We start from the raw sequence: 15,038 nt of genomic DNA, 5'->3' as shown, positions 1-15,038 counted from the left end.
TTTTTACAAATTTTGACAGCAAAGCAGGTGAAACAACCACTTTGCATTAATTTTCTGCTGAGATTTTTGGTTGAAACCACTGGATTTGGGGCACTGCTGATGCATTTGATCCCCTATCGCTTCACATTCCCCCTGGATTTTTTTTTTTTAACGGAATCTCGTGAGGATAACACAAAGCTTGGACCTGTCTGAAGCCTGGCAGCAGATCATTCAGGTTTTTTTTAATGATATTGTCAGTTTTAAGGGAAAATTTCCCCTAAGTAGGTGTTATCCTGTACCAGAGGGCAGCAGTTTTGGGGTGACACTGGAAGAGTGTGCAGGGATTTGCAGGAGCTCTGGCACGTCTCGCATCCTACAGATCCAAAATAATTCCAGATTTTAAAATAAGCACAAAGTTTATTGTCAGGATTGTTTATTACACAGCAGATAACCCGGTATGTCAGCAATCCTGGGCACCATCTGGGCTAAAAAGGGGTGATTTGCAAGCGGGCACCAAAAAAAAAGTTGATTTTCTTTTTTTTGGCTGTCTTCTCGCAACGCCAAGATGAGTCATTGCTGGCCTTGGCGAGTTGGAAGAGGCTCGCCTAATTTTGGGATAAAGTTGAAAATGAATGTGTCTAGACAGTAATACCTGCTTTGAAAGAACTCCTGGCAGAGCTGCGGCGCCGCAGCCGATTCAATCTGGGGCTCGTGCGAAACGTCCCTCCCGAAATCGCCCCGCGCGGGAAGGACGGAGGCGCTTTTTCCCCCTGTATTTTCCCCAAGTGGAAAAATGGGGAAAAAAACGCAGTAAAACCCTAAACCTGCTCTTTCCAGGCCGAGATGAAGTGCAAATATATATATTTTACCTCCCCCACACCATCCCGCTCCGAGCCCCGTCGCTTCCTCCCGATTCTCCAAAATTCCGCGCGCAAGGTCGCGAAACTTGGTGGAAAAGCACAACAAACACTATTAATGTTTTATTTTCTTCCTTTTTTTTTTTTTCCCCTCTCCCCTTCCCAGATGACAGCCACAGCCCAGCAGCCCACCAAGGCACAGCCCGTGCATCTCGCCACGCCGGCGGCGGCCGCCAACACTCCGGTGCCGGCCACGGGCGGAGACCCCCAGGCACAACTGGAGGCCGACAAGAGGGCTGTCTACAGGTGATGCAAGCTAATTCCAGCATGCATTCATTAATTAATGCATTAATTAATGCAGTCTAATTAATGGCTCGCTGATGTAATGCATGGTTGTCGCGCCGATTCGGCGATGCATTAATTAATGCATCCATCCTTGGATGCATCCGTTGTTATAATGCTTTATTAATCTGTTCTTCTAATGCATTAATTAGCATTAGAAGGGGGGGAATTAGCAATTAGCTCCTTTTTTGCAATAATAACTATTGGTCATAAGTCATGGTGGTGGAGCTCCTTCGTGTGCTTCGTTTTGCAGCATCTCCCCCCCACCCCTCCAAAATATTCACCCTCAAAAAAACCCCAGATTAACCTTTTTTAGGGGGCAAAGCTGTGTCATTTGGGGTTGAATAAGTAATAAAGTCACATATTAACATGAAATGTGCAGTTTGTGCTTCCATACAGGATGGATGACTCCTTCAGTCCACTTTTCATAATAATATATAATATTGAAATATATGCAGTAATGTTATCGTATAATTGCTGTAAGTAATATTCTAATTATGTAAATAGTATAATTATATAAGTAATATATAATGATATAAGGGAGATGTGATTATTTACAATATTAGAACAGTAATGATGTAACAATAACTGTGTTTTAATATAATTAGGATTAAGATTTAAGGTTAAGGATTAACCCCCTGTCAATGGCCAGGGCTGTGATGGCTTGTGAACAGAAAAAAAAGCAGCTTGGGGTAGAAGGAATTAAAATATTTGTATTCCAAATATTCAAATATTACGAGGCTGAAAGGTCTGAAAAGGCAGATGAAAGTGTGGAATAAACTCACTCTTTCCCAGGAAAATGCAAAAGATTGTTCAACACGGTTCTCCCAGTGTTGAAAATCATTTTCTCAATGCAAAAAAAGCCATTTGAGGGCAAAACCACCTTCTCTTTGCCTTTCTATAAGGAGTTTTGCTGAAGCATTCATGGGATAAGGAAAACAAAATAACCCAAACCACCTTTGGACTTTTCACAGCCTAAACTTGAACATCAAAAACGTGCAAAAAATACCTTGTGGGAGGTATTTCCCACCTAGAAAAGTGGAAAAAAATTAGTTACCTAGTCCCATGTGTGGAGTCATTGCCCAAACCTGGATGCTTATTTTTGGGTTCCAGCCAAATGACCCACCAGATTAATTTTTATCCCTAAAATGAGCCTTTTTGGATGAATATTCCCCTATCCAGCAGTTAATATGGATGGTCTGTATGTCATTAGCTATCAAATGCACTCAAGGATTTTCTCAGCCCTCCTTCCCCCAAAACAACAGATTTTTGTTACTTTTCAATAATTGCACCAAGGCAGAAGTAATCAGCTGTAAGTGTCTGTTGATCAACCTGGAGGGAAATTGCTGGCAAAATGTGATGGGAAATATAAAAAACAATGGACAAGTGACCCCACTGGGTTTTATGCTCTAGCAGGAGGTTTATCACCCATTAAAAAAAATAGAAAAAAGGGAAAAAAAAAGAATCTTCCCCCTCTCTGCTTGGTGTGGGAGCAGCTGGGCCAAGACTGGTCCAGCAGTGTCACTTCTCTGCAGTTTTTTCCCAGCTGAAATGTTTTCTTCACTTTATGCAACAGTGGGCCTGGGACTTCCCAGTGGATTTTTGGACCTGAAAAAAATGATGCTTCTGAAGGGAAATGATGCTTAAACCACCCGAGCACCGCAAATTGGATTTTTCCAAGTAGGAAATGGCTGAGTTTCTTTGCATTAAGTTTATTTTTTTCTTTTTCTCTTTTTTTCTTTTTTTGAGGGGGAAAGGGGTGAAAAAACCCCAAAATTCCCGTTGTGATGTGCCCACAGTGCCAGTGGCTCGAGCCCGGCTGAAGGTGGGAAATTAGGCCATTAGAGGAATTCATTCCTCTTTATTAGCCCGTGTCGAATCCTTTTTATTAGTGGCTGCAAACGACCTCTCTCCTGCAGGAAAATGTCAGGGCTGGTTCAGCCCTTTCATTTGGAGGATTCCCTGGAAAAAAAAACCCCACAGCACAGGTGGTTTTTTTTTTTTGCAAGGCCATATCCAGCAAAAGCAGATTTTTCCATCCCCAAACTCTCCTTCGTGCCATAGGTGTGGTTTTCCACCTGTGTATAACACCAGGGGTGAGGAAAATCCTTCTGTTTCCCCTGTGCATCCTGGATATCCATCTGTTCCCCCCACTGCAAATTTCATAGCAAGGAGGGGCTCCAGATCTCAATTTTTATGCCACAGCCTCCACCTGCAAACCCCCGTGGTGGGCTGACCTTTCCTCTGTCTGGCATGGCCACGGAAAGGCTGGAAATGGAGAAAATGGTGGTTGGGGTTGGGGTTTTCCCCATGCAAAAATGAAAAAACCCTCACAGAAATGCAAGAATTCAGTCCATAGCTCATGGCAGCCCCCCAAATTCCAGCAGTCCTTGCCTCTGTGCTCAGAGTGCCCTCAGTGCTCTTCCTTAACCCATCCCTGGGGGTTTTGCCCCCCTGGTTTCCCCTTATTGTATTTTATTATTTTGTTATTTTATTATTTTATTATTTTGTTTAATGTTTATTTTGTTTAGCGTTTTCATTTATTATTTTGTTTCATTTAATTTTATTTGTTGATAGATTTGGATTCTACTTTGCTTCCCTTTATTTCGCCTTAAATTTTTAGTTTAGTTTAGTTTAGTTCCAACTGAAAAGCAAACCATTCTCCCCTCAGCCATGTGCCTCCCCCTCCTCCTCCTCTCCAGCTCCAGAACATTCCTGGGGGTCCATAGCAGTGCTACCCCCATTATTAATGCTGAAGAACACGGGGTGATGCCGGGCCTTAATCCCCCCTTGATCGATGCAACCCCTCAAAGCAAAGGGGCTACAAATTGCTCAGGGGCTGCAATCCCCTTCCCCCCTCCCCAAACCCCCCATGCTTGGGGTAATTCCATGCCTTTTCCTCCTAATTGATGGAGTGGCCCTGGAAATGGGAGCAGGCACCTGCTGCAGTGCCACCAGTTCATAAGTCCCAATAATTCAAGCCGCCGCCTGGAATTTGCCTTTCATATCCCCCGGCTAAGCCCCGGCGGGGCTGCTGAAATTATGAAATGATTTCCCCCCCTTCGCTGTTCTCCGCTCCAGCCTCAGTGAATCTTGCATTAAACCAGGATCAGGACAGATTAAACTATAATATGCTGTGGTATTAACGGCTGCAAATGAAGACTTAGCCGGGGGGTTTAACCCCTTCGCCTGACTCCGGCTCAAAAAGGCTGTTGGGAAGGGATTTGTGATCATCTTTTGGCACATCTTTTGGAGATAAAATGGTGGAGCCCATCCCGTTGTGCTGGGATAACTGGAGTGCTGTGGGAGACCATTTCTGCAGCACCGTTTTGCATTTCTGCCCTGAAAGACTCCTTGAAACTTTTTGATTTTAATTTGCACCACTAGAGAGGCTCACTAGAGCTTGGATTAACCCACAGTCTGCATCCCCATCCTCTCCACATGCTTTGGTGCTGTATGTGTATTTGCATTTTATATTGCATCAGTTCAGCATCATTATTGGAGAGAATCGTGGATTTCAAGAGGAACTATAAATCTTTGTTTTCAAGAGTCCACTCATGGTAAGAAAGAAGTGGGATTTGACCCACCTGTGGGGACTTGACAGAGGTGTAGAGACCTCTTGGTGGAGAGGCAACCCAAAGCAGGGTTGGTCCAGAGGATGCTGCAGGCATGTAGGAGTCTCCATCCACCATGTCCAACAAACAGAGGTGATTTGAGGTGAAATGTTACCATCAAAGAGCAGTATGCCTTTCCATCCTTGAAATGCAAAGGCAGCAAGACAGCAGATGGCTCCAAGACATCCACCTTTTTGTCTGTGGCAAAATATGTAGGAAATGCCAACTTTGGTGCAGAGATGGAAAACACCAAGACATTGGGAGGAGTCATTGCTTGATGGAGGAGATGGTGAATTTTGCCATTTTTAAGCTTTTTTGTTGTTGTTGTTGTTAAAGGTCTAGAGGGAGCACTTCCAACGTGACTTGGTAGTGAGGTTTGCACCACCAGGTTCTTACAAGCTGGGAGGGGAAGGATGGATGGATGGATGGATGGATGGATGATGTGGGGTAAAGATGGACATGTGACCTAAAATAGTGGTCATTATGGGGCTCTCCTCTGTCCTCTGCAGGCACCCACTGTTCCCGCTGCTGACGTTGCTCTTTGAGAAGTGTGAGCAGGCGACGCAGGGCTCTGAGTGCATCACCTCAGCCAGCTTCGATGTCGACATCGAGAACTTTGTCCACCAGCAGGAGCAGGAGCACAAGCCCTTCTTCAGTGATGACCCCGAGCTGGACAACCTGGTAGAGGCAGCTGAGGCTTGGCAAATGGTTTTTGGGGGGGGGGTGTGGCAAGAAGGTGGAGGGTGAGGAGCAAATTAAGATCTACCCCCATGTCTTTGGGTTCTGTAGCGTTGGCTCTCTTGGCAATGTTCTCCATAGGCCTTGTGACACCTTCTCCAGTACCTTCTCTGAGACCTTTTCCAGAAGATCCCCTGTGAGAACTAGCCCATTTTTGGCTAGTTTTCCCACTCAAACTCCATGGGGTCAACGAGGTTGCTGGAAACAGCCAAAATCACTGGATGGTTTGTGCCCCTAAACTTGCAATCTCTGTAGGAATTCCTGCTCTTCAGTGCAACATGCAATAGCATCATCATTCTTGCCTGGCACCACCTTGTTCAAAGTGTGATGGCCAGCTCTTGTTCTACAAGCAGGGCAAAAGGAGAGGTTTTTCCATAAGATATCAATGGTTTGGGACACACTGGACCAGTTTTGATGGCTTCCCTGTCACTGCAACCCCAATTTCCTACTGTACCCATTGCTGCTGGAAGGTGCCTCAAAAGACTCTTCTTGGGGTGGAGCTTTTGTCTTGTGCAGAGTTCAGGAAGCATCCCTGAATCCCATTATTTTGTCCAGAAGGCATCCACGTGTGGTCTCCATGGCAAGTGTGGGTAGGCAGGTGCATGGCAACATCCTGATGCTCTGCAAGCAAATTGTCAAGGCCTTAAGGGGCAATTTTGCCCACCTCTGATGATGCAAAGAGCAAAACACCTTCCCTGGGTGTCGACGTGTCCTCTGGGATGTGCAGAAGAGGGATTTCCATCCCAGAAAAGAAGGAAAATCAGGCAACTCAAAGGCAGCTTTTTCCTAAGTATTACAGATATCAAGAAGGTGATTTTGGATGATGATCTGTCACAAAGGGAAGAAGAAAGGGCAAAGTTCATCGAGGTGCAAGTACTACTGTTTTCCTAAAAAAAACAAGAGGTGGTTTCAAGATGGAGTAAAATCCCACAAGTTTTGTGCCCGATTTCAGCTCGTGGAGGAGAGTTTTGCATCATCCCTAAACCAAGAGTCCGTGGAATGCCCTCCAAAACATTTGCAGGTTGTGCAAAGCCCTTTTGCATGTTACTAAACCCATTTTGCAATAACCTGTAGTCAAGAACAGAAATCACTCTGAGACAAGCAATCAAAAAAAAAAACCCAACCAACCAATGTTTTGGATTATTTCAGTTTTGGGACTAAACATGCATCTGATCCTGTGGTACACCAACAAAACCCCATTACATTAAAATAGCTAAAAATGGGTGTAATGGTCTAGCAGGAGGAGAGAAATGGAGCCAGGTGAAGCAAAAAAAAATTCTAAAATTTTGGGGAAGGAAAACCTATTTCCACACATATCAAGGTGCAACACCTTCAGCAAATAGTGCAGCAAATGTGTCCACACTGATTATTTTCACTGGGGTTTTTTGTGGTTTCTTAAAAAAACCCCACACAGCAATCATGTTCTTTGGGCATATTTGGAGCAACTCTTGCTGCCAAGGTGAAATTTGGCCATGGGCAGTTGCACTGATCCCATGTATAACCTTGCTGCTCTCAATATGTTCATATTCATATTTATCTATAGCTACATCTTTTTATATCTGTATCTGTAGCTGTATCTGTGTCTCTGTGGATGTGGGTTTGCCCTATTTCTAGCACATATTTGTATGTATACATTCTACCCAACACCCAGAACTCCTCCAAAAGCCATCCAGGTTGCTCAGTGTGGAACACCTGCATCAAGACAGAGGAGACCTTTAACATGATGCTGAAGAAGCACCATTCCTGTTGGTGGGAGTCACTGGCTGAAGGGAATTTTGGGCAAAATAGTCTTGCAGTGCTCAAAACTCAACATTTCCACCTGTTCTTGAGCTGACACTTCTCCCCTGTTTACATTGTCCTTCTCTCCTTTGTTATTTTTTCAGTGTTGGGTGGCTTTTTTTTCTTTGAAGGCCACCGATTCGCCGGAAAGCGGCGATGGCAAAGCGGGGATGAAAAGGCCAGTGGCATTAGCTATCATTAGAATAAGAGTCATGTATTCCTCACTGCCAAGATGCACATAATTAGAAATTAGAAAAAGGTCAGATCTCACCATTATCAACTCAATCAGCTGCCGAGTGCCACACAGTCAATTAATTCAGCATCTGTATTTTTTACAACCCCGCGCACGTCCGCCGTCCGACTGTAACTCTTTATCCGGACAGATATACGGCGCAGCGGAGCAGGGACATAAAATGAGACCCTAAGCAAATGAGCTGAGATAATTGAGAGATTTATTTTTTATACATATATGTGTCAGGTCTTCCTGCCTTTGCCCTTGAATATTGACTTTCATGGCCGCTGAGCCCTGGGAGGATGCGGGGAAACCGGGGCACGGCACCTCCACCTTGCGCTCCGCCTGCGCCAGCTGCAGAGGAAGGGGGGGAAAACAGTGGGAAAAAAGAGAAAAGAAAAACCCAACCCCCTCCAAAAAAAATCTTTGCATCCACAACCCATCATCCCAACCAAAAATTCACTTTCTCTGCGGCGGAGCCACCGCTGGAGTTTGGCCCTGGATTTTTCAGGATGTTTCCCAACCGTGGCGACTTGCAGTTTGTAAAGATGACCACTAAAATTTGCAAGTTAAAAACACCCTTTGAAATGCAAAGACGCTTTGTTACATAAAACGGGATTTATTGCCCCGGAGTGAATAGCTGAAATTTTATATATTATGCAAGATTTCAAACAGCAGCTATAAAACTTAAGGTTTCAGCTCGGCGAGAGGAATGTTTTATGTGTAAATTTTTTAAGGTTTATGGGGTACGTTTTAATGAGGCCCAGGCTTTGCACCAGCAACAGCTCACGGCTGAGTTGCAGCCCCGTAATCTTGTTAGAAGAAGTGGCCTCTGGAGAATAACCAAACACTTCTCAACATCCAGGGTTTTGGCTTGGACTTTTTTTTTGGGAGGGGGGGAGGCAAGGGAAGAAATTCCCATGAAGGTAACGCTGAATTTGGTGATTTTTTTTTTCCCTCTTTGGAATTTCATTGATGGGGAAGGAAAAGAAATGCAGATGTGCAGGCAGATGGGCTCTGGGATGGGTTTTGGGCGAGAATATTGATTTTTTTTGGTGTGCCGAGAAAGGCAATTAATTTATTTCTACCACGGGGATCAGTTCCACTGATTTTGGGTGAGAATATTGATTTTTTGGTGTTTTTTTTTCCTCTCAAGGGAAAGCATTACTTTAACTTTGCTGTTGTGTGCCCTTGTGTAGATGGTGAAGGCGATCCAGGTGCTGCGCATCCACCTCCTGGAGCTGGAGAAGGTCAATGAGTTGTGCAAGGACTTTTGCAACCGCTACATCACCTGCCTCAAAACCAAGATGCACAGTGACAACCTACTCAGGAATGACCTGGGGGGGCCCTACTCCCCCAACCCCTCCTCCATCAGCCTCCACCCCCAGGTAACTCCTTAAAATTCCTCTCTATTCTCTGTCGTTGCACCTTGGCCAAGTTGGGCCAACAAGGCTTCAGAGCTGCTCTGCAACAGCTGTGGCCTCCTCAAAATCCATTCCTAATAATGAAAAAACCCCCCCTGTATCTTGCTCGTATATCAAGTGATGCTGTGGTTGATTTTTTTCTTTATTTTGATTATTTTTATGGTCTTTTTTTTTGTGGGTTTGGCAGAGTTGCAACCCACAATGGTTTTGTGGCTCTGCAGAAAGGAGAGTGGAGGGCTTCTAAACTCTAATGATGCAGCAATGAAATGTGAGGGGAAGGAATATCAACAAGAAATCAGCATTTTTTCATGAAAAAATAGTATTTATTAGCAGAAACATCGTAATTTTCTTCATTGCTTCTCTCTCCTTGTTTGTTTCAAGGCAGCTTAACAGATTTTTGGGTCTCAGATAACCCTTTTTGGCTCCACTGCTCTTTTTTTGGGGCCTCAGCACATCTTACAGTTCTCCCCCAGCGTGATCAACATTCCCTTTGCTTCTTTTTTGCATAATTTGGATTTTAGCTGGGAGAAGAAAACATTTGGTGCCTCAAACGTTGTGGAAGAGTACAGGGAAATGTTCTATTTCTGAGAATTGCAGAAATACCAACTGAAGTGGCCAAACCAAGCTGCACCTTGGTGGCTTTTGGGGCAAAATAAGAGGTTGTAACTTTAGTATTTGGAAAAGAACTTGCCTATGGGTTGGGGTTTTCACATGCATCTGCACTGCAGGGAATAAATCTTGGCTGGTTGCATCCCAAATAACTTGATATACTGTGTGTCCCTAGGGGATTTGTCTGTCTCAGACACTCAGTTTTTGGGGGTAGAAAAATGAGAAATTTAGGGTTGTACAATCCCACCAGGAATAACTGCAGCCAACCCAAAATAACCCAGGCAGCTCCTGGGGTTGTCCCTAAAAAGAGTCAGGTGGTGGGGACTTTTTAGGGCTTTTCAGGGCATTTCAAGGTGGTAGAAAGGAAAAATAAATAACATTCTTAGTAGCTCAGCTCCAGGTACTGCAGAGTTTGAAGCTCCCAGCACTATGAAGGAAAAGCCCCCCAGAAAAGTTCCATTTCTTATTTGGGTTCCCTGAAAGCACCAAACCACTTAATCATTGATCTAAAAAACCCCATCCTCACTCTATTTTCTAATAATCTCTAGAAATGGACTTATTATCCCTTCGCTGCTTTATGGTAGCATTCCTTATGATCAAAATTAGCAAGACACTTGCATAAAAGAGAACAATAATTGCTCAACGAGCATCTCGTTTGTAATTTATTAGTTTCTATTATTGTGCATTGCCATGGCAACAGCTCACATCCCGGGTGATGAGAGAGATGTTAGATATGAGCCGACGAAGCTCCCGGTCCCAGCAAATGGAGATGCACGTTTTTTATCAGTAATTTTCATGAAAATAATAAGTGAGGGAGTTAATGAGATGGAAAGCCGTCCTGTGGCTATTGTGGTTTTTTTTTTTCCCCCCCCTCTCTCCTTTCCTCTTTTTTTTTTTTTTTTTCCCCTCCAAAGTGTTGATCTAATTAGAATGCATCGGTCAGGAAAAGTAATGAGGATTTAGCGCCTCACAAAGAGGTGGGGATCATATCAGAAAATTAGCACAAGTCTTTGGGAAATAATCAGGCCCATGGAGAGGTAGCAAGCTGTCTCTGATTCCTGCAAACCCGGAGCCGCCGACGTTTCCCTTCCGGGCAAGAATCAAAAGTTGAGGAATTCAAGTGAGGATTTGAAAGCAGTTGCTAAATAAATGGGAACACACCCAGGAAAGACCCAGCTGAAGGGGAGATGTTCTCTCAACGACTAAGGGGTTTCCAGCAGGCAACAGGAGTTGAAATATTCCCAGTGATGGACCAGAAGGAGCCACTGTCTCATCTGGTCGTTGGATGAGGACGAGATGCTGTTGGCAATACAATGGCAAATATTTTCTAAGTATCCAACTAAGAAACATCAACTTTGAACTCATTAAGGATACTTGAGTTTGCATGGATAAAGCTTAAAACAACAGGGTGGAAATACTCTATATCCCTCAGTTGAGTTTTAAGGGCTGAGGATGCTCCAGAGAGCTGAAAATTCATGGGATCAGTGTTTAAAAAATGGCAAGTGGGATGATTTCTCTGATTATTGACCTATTTGTCTCATGCTGAGGGAAGGTGCAAGAGCGAATGGGCCATTAATTTAGGATTTAAAAAAAAAAGTCTGAATAACAAAATACAATTAATATCAATGAATGAGGTTTCTCAGCAAATAGGTTTTGTTGCAGTTTGGGAGGAGTGACAATGATTTTGTGAGAAGAAACACCAAGTTTGCCATGAAAGTGAAATATTTTGGGGTTTTTCAAAGTTTTTTACCACAGGACAACACACTTAAAAAAATATGGATACACAATAACAATGATGTCAAACAAAAATGGGAAAACAATGTCTGGAGCTGTCAAAATGTCATCACGGGACCATCGCTGTTGGATTTCCCTGGTGTATCCAAAAAGGCCCTTGGCCTGGTGTTATTTGTGCTTTCTAAGATTGAAAAGAGATGCAAGAATTTCTTGGAATTGCAAAAAATGCTTGGAGATGATGGAATATGAGAGAACACTCAAACAGGTGGTTTGACTCTTGCTTAAATCTTCTTATGTCACCAAGTGTAGAGAGGACTCCTGGTGTTGGCCAAGTTTGGGTGACAAATTAGGGGTTTTCCCATGTGATGCACCTTCCCTGAAGCTTCATTACCTTACAGATGTTTTTCTACCCTGTTTTCTCCATTGCTTTTTCATTTTGTGCTCTGCTTTGTTTTGTGGAGGAGTTGTAGCCTCTGTGTCCTGCAAATCCACCAAGTGATTCCCCTTCTTCCAATTTTGATGTTTTTTTTCCCTTGGCTTCATTCCTCTCCCTTGAGTCCATATCAGACCATTTTTAATCCCCTTCCTTCATTTAATAAATATTTATTTAGTTTTTCAGATGGGGGTGGGACAGGGGAGGTGCTTCTTTCATGGTGGAGTCCTCCCTTAACCAATTTAACCCAATGCTTAAAGTCAGTCCAACTTCCCTTCCACATCAAGGGGTCATCACTGCTCTCCACTTGTAAGAAAAAACCCACCACAAAGCCAATCCCATCAGAGACCCCAGTGCTGCTGGGGGACATTTAAATTGAACCCAAATTTTGCATTTTTCAGCTCTTGTTTCAGATTGGCAGTGCTTAAACAGGCATTTTCAGGACAGCACTTCTGCTTCTCCAATTCCTTCGCCATGGAATCATGGAATGGTAAAACTCCATGCTTCTCTATATAGGTCTTAATTTATCCAAGTTTTCCCTGTGGACAAGCCTGGATTCCTCTGTTATGTAAAGCCAACTCTTTTCCCATCTCCATCCACCCATCCATTCATGAAGGAACCTTAAAAATCACCTTATGTGAGTTTGAGTTTGGCCAGCTCTTCCTCAGCAAACCCATGGGTTTCTTTTCTCTCCAAATAATCCCAGTTTTCCCCAGCACAAATAATTTGCATAAAGTTAGGATGAAGCACAAAAATAAATGTCTGTGGCATAAAGCACAAGGGGAAGAACAGCAGCTCAATAGCACTGAATTTTAGCACTTACTTACACTTGGGCACTTGGACATTTGCCTTATTGAAAGAAAGGGTATTTTTTTGTGCAGTGCAATATTTGTCAGGTCTTTTTCTTCACCAAAGTGACTTTTGATTCAGAGAAATCACGTTTTTCCATTGGTCAGTGCTGAGATGTGGATCTGCAGAGACCCCTAGTGATGCATTTTTCTCACACTCAGGTTTCAAAAGTGCTGAAAACGTTTCAGCTTGAGGGTGGGGAGGCCCTGGCCCAGGTTGCCCAGAGAAGCTGTGGCTGCCCCATCCCTGGAAGTGTCCAAGGCCAGATTGGACAGGGCTTGGAGCAACCTGGGAGAGTGGAAGGTGTCCCTGCCCATGGCAGGGGGTGGAATGAGATGGTCTTTAAGGTCCCTTCCCACCCAACTCGTTCTAGAATTACATGAACTTCTTTGAGTCTCAAAATGTGAAATATTTTCCACTGCAGCAAAACTACCAAGTGTAATAGAATTTGGCTGACATTTGCAATCTGAGGCAATTAGTATGCAAAATATATTTTTTAAATCTTCTTGGAGATATCTGTCTGTATTTATTTTAAGGCAGAGCCTCCACTTCCATTGGGTCCCCTTGGTTTCACAGTTCTGTTGCAAAAACACCATGAATTTCTTTCATGTCTTTTTCTAATAGTTACCAATATTCTGCCTTTTTGGACACCACTGAGATGGTGTTCTGGGACAGTTTTCCTCTACACCGCAAAAAAAATGCAATTTTTGTCATCATAAAACCCTGTTGAAAATGGCTTTGACCTCTATCTGGAAACAGCAGTTTCTTTCTTCCAATTTTGTGATACTCCAAATGATTTCTTTCCGATGCACTTCCAAAAATGGTCTTCCAGATGCCCTTCTTTGGGAAGAATAGTGGAAAAACAAGGCAGAAGAGGGAAGCTAGAGGTCTTCAGGCTGTTCCAAATCTCTGGTTGACCTTGGCTGTATCTGGCTGCTTTTTGAGGTTCTCCTGGACCACACTTGGTTTTCTATGAATATTTCCACCGTGTTTGTTAGCCAGATGCTTAGCAAGAGCCAAGTCCAAGTGTGTGCAAAAGAGACTGATTTTTACTCTCTGGATGCTGAGAAATCCTCAGTTTTCAAACTGAAAACCACGTCCCCCAGAAGACTAGAGGTGGGGAAGGGACACTAAAAAAAAAAGTACAAGCATTTTATGGTCATATTTGCTTTTTTTTAAATGAATTCAACTGTGAGAAGGGATGTCTGGGAGGTGAATGAAAAATTCACAGCAATTGCAGGTAAAATTCCAGATAAATAATATTCAGATCGTCAACGGGGAGGACAAAAGTAATGGGGCTTGGCATGGCAGGGAAAATGCAGTAAGGGGTATTTAATAAGAAAAGCATGAAGTTTATTGAGAACCATTGGACAGGCAAAGTGGTGGTGACTGATAAGGGAAAAAACTGGATGAATTTGATGGGGAAAAGGAGGAAAAAGGAGCAGACCTCACATTTCCCCCCCCCCCCCCCCCAAAGGGAAAAGCACCAGTGTGGGCACAGAGTGCCCCAACTCCCTGTGGGATGACGCACCCAGGGCTTGATGGAAAATTAATTGGTTGGTGTGTTCAGATTCCCATCTCTGCAGTTCTGTTGAGTGGAGAAAAGGAGCTGCAGCTTCTGGTCTCTCCTGATCCTTTTATTCCCTTTCATTTTTCCTTATGGGAAACAGTGGCTGCATAAAGAGGGTGAGTGTGGGGAAGATGCTAAGTGGGAGCATAAATCCTTATTTTTCCATCTCTTTCTTGTGACAAAACGAAAAATCCCCTTTTTCTGCGCTTTCGCCCGTTAGACCACGGAAATATCAAAAAAGCAACGGGGCAGAGTTATTGTATGGGGACAAATATAACCATTCGTGTTAAAATTCGTGGGTTTCATATATTTTTTTTTTCTCCCCCCTGCAGGAGATGCTGCAGAGCTCTCCAGCAGCCCTGCCACCCGCCTCCAACCCACCGCCGGGCATCGTGGTGCCGGCGGCCGCGCTGCCCCCGGGCAATCTGGCCATGAGCACCGGCAGTGGCTCGCCCGCCGTGCCAGGTAGGGGCCATGGGGAAGGCTGGGTGGGCAGCTGGGAATTTGGGGGGTTGTCTCAGTTTGGAGTTGGCTCCTGGTTGAGTCCCTGAACCACACCAAACATCTCTCCCTGCCCCGGCCTTTCTGGGCAAAGCAGAGAGGGAAGGAAAAGAGAAAAAAACAACCAGAGAACCCAGAGTGACAGATTCAAAGCAGTATATGTATCTATATATATATACACTTATTTACAGTTGTAAAAACACTATATACAGGTAAGAAAGAGAACCCCAGCCCCCAAAGTCCCTGAACCACACTGAACGTCTCTCCCCCACCACCACCCCCTTTCTGGGCAAAGGAGAGAGGGAAGGAAAAGAAAAAAAAAACAAACAGAGAACCAAGAGCAAGAGAATCAAAGCAGTATATATATATTTACACTT

At 44.0% G+C, this 15,038-nt stretch overlaps 1 protein-coding gene across 3 annotated transcripts in view; it reads left to right on the top strand.

Moving 5' to 3' along the window:
• The window catches only part of PKNOX2 (PBX/knotted 1 homeobox 2), an 84,755-nt gene that overhangs the window by 61,656 nt on the left and 8,061 nt on the right, over positions 1-15,038 (top strand). For all 3 annotated transcript variants that reach the window (XM_027699427.1, XM_027699429.1, XM_027699428.1), the window contains 4 exons: positions 1,003-1,142; positions 5,302-5,473; positions 8,741-8,929; positions 14,493-14,625. In XM_027699427.1, the coding sequence (XP_027555228.1) occupies positions 1,003-1,142; positions 5,302-5,473; positions 8,741-8,929; positions 14,493-14,625 (634 nt within the window). The remainder of the gene's footprint in view (positions 1-1,002; positions 1,143-5,301; positions 5,474-8,740; positions 8,930-14,492; positions 14,626-15,038) is intronic.

Source organism: Neopelma chrysocephalum, unplaced genomic scaffold, assembly GCF_003984885.1.
Source record: "Neopelma chrysocephalum unplaced genomic scaffold, ASM398488v2 Primary Assembly neopelma1_138, whole genome shotgun sequence".
NCBI lineage: Eukaryota > Metazoa > Chordata > Aves > Passeriformes > Pipridae > Neopelma > Neopelma chrysocephalum.
The sequence above is the reverse complement of the archived record's forward strand: the minus strand, read 5'-3'. Positions and strand labels throughout refer to the sequence as shown.